This window comes from Perca flavescens, chromosome 3 (assembly GCF_004354835.1).
Source record: "Perca flavescens isolate YP-PL-M2 chromosome 3, PFLA_1.0, whole genome shotgun sequence".
NCBI lineage: Eukaryota > Metazoa > Chordata > Actinopteri > Perciformes > Percidae > Perca > Perca flavescens.
The window spans coordinates 41,484,501-41,486,313 of record NC_041333.1 but is presented as its reverse complement, the minus strand read 5'-3'; the positions used below and the strand labels follow the sequence as shown (position 1 = coordinate 41,486,313).

At 36.5% G+C, this 1,813-nt stretch overlaps 1 protein-coding gene across 1 annotated transcript; it reads right to left on the bottom strand.

Moving 5' to 3' along the window:
- Positions 1–410: 410 nt before the first annotated feature.
- Positions 411–1,343, bottom strand: LOC114553036 (olfactory receptor 4D1-like). Its single transcript, XM_028574130.1, has one exon. It carries the CDS (start codon positions 1,341–1,343, stop codon positions 411–413), a length of 933 nt encoding a protein of 310 aa, XP_028429931.1.
- Positions 1,344–1,813: the final 470 nt, after the last annotated feature.

Sequence of the window (1,813 nt, the reverse complement as noted above, 5' to 3'; positions counted from 1 at the left end):
CACACACATTTTCTATAGGGTATAGGGTCTGAGTCAGAGTCGGGTTGAGGTGGCTTTAAAAGAAAGACATGAGGCACAGGGTGACTTTGACAAACTGCTGATTTAAATATCTGCAGAAGAGAGGAGGAAAGTGGCAACAGGAGTCTGATAATAATACAATTACTAAAAAATAATTACAAAAATCCAAACGAAGAACACTAAATGAATCTCATTTTGGTGATTTAAAGAAAACCTTTCGCTTAATGATTCAAAACAACCTTTTAATCTGTTTTATTAAAACACGCAGTTTCAGGTTGTCACATTATATAGATACAGTCGACAAAAGTACTGTCAAAGGTAACTCATTTAATAAATGTATTTCTTTTTATTTATGACGAGCAAGGCTCTTAGTTGTCAGATAACATTTGTAGTTACCTTTTCCCCCCAAAGAGCAGACGTCTACATACAATGCGTATTTTTGACATTTTCAGTCCATACAGTAAAGGGTTGATGAGTGGTTGACATGTAAGCCAGTATAATGACAGAAAAATGCGCAACATATTGGGTAAATAGTTCATATTAAACCTGCTCTGTACTATTTCAAAAAAAGCCCCAAAAGAAAAATTCAGCAGGGAAAAAAGTTGAGGTGTGCAGGTACTGAAAGCTTTCTGTCTGGTCTGTTTGGAACCAGATAAACACACTATAAGAATGCTCATGTAAGAGAAAAGAATTAAGATTATAAGAGCAAAGATTACTGTAAACATGTGAACAAGTCCAAAAATGTTATTGGCTGTTGTGTCAGAGCAGGCCAGTTTGACAACAGAATAGTTGTCACAGTACACTTTGTTAATAATGTTTCCACACAGCTGTAAAGGAGCAGTCAGACCAAACACTACCAAAATATGGACAAGAAAAGAGTACAACCATGTTAGAGCAATAAGCACGGCAATCTTTTTAGATGTCATACGAGTGTGATATTGTAGAGGATAACAGATAGCAAGATATCTGTCATAAGACATGATGGCTAAGGTCCAAAGTTCTACACCTCCATAAGAGTACAAACAGAAAATCTGCAGGAAACAGAAGGGAGCAGAAACAGTGTGAATGTCAGAGAGGATCTGAACCAGAAGGAATGGAAACAACCCTGTACTACCATACAGTTCATTTACAAACAGGCTGCACAGAAAAAGGTACATAGGTTCATGTAAGCTTCTGTTCATACAGATAACCACAATCAGCAAAACATTGGCACAAATAATTACAGCATAAAAACACATAATAATCAGGAAAAATAAACATTTGAAAACCCCGGTGTCAAAGTAGGCAGCAAGTTTGAAATATGACACCTGTGTAGAGTTTATCATGATCTCATTAATAGTATATACACACCACAGCGTAACACAGGTTGAGACATTGGATAAATCTAACGTTGATCTGCTCACCTGCTGTAGTCACACTATGACCCCCCTCCCAACTGAGCAGAGACACTGATTCTACTTCTTTTATCCTTTTCAAGTAGAGGGATGCAGCAGAGAGCAGTCCAACATCATAATCATGTGACACTTCGATTTTCTACTGATTTCTAATTAAAATTGAAAGACTAGTTTTGTTAGTGTTAGATCATTGTTTAATTGTTAGAGCAATGAGTATCATAGATTATTAGACACATGCACACAAATGCTGCGGGGTAGACTGATCGTGTCTAATGCTGTGTTCACACCAAATGCAGAGCAAAGTTTTCGTGTTGTCCGATTACATTCAAAGTCAATAAAAAGACATCAATAGATGCAAGTTTGCTTTTTTTCAAATAGGGGTATTTAAATCATCTCAAATG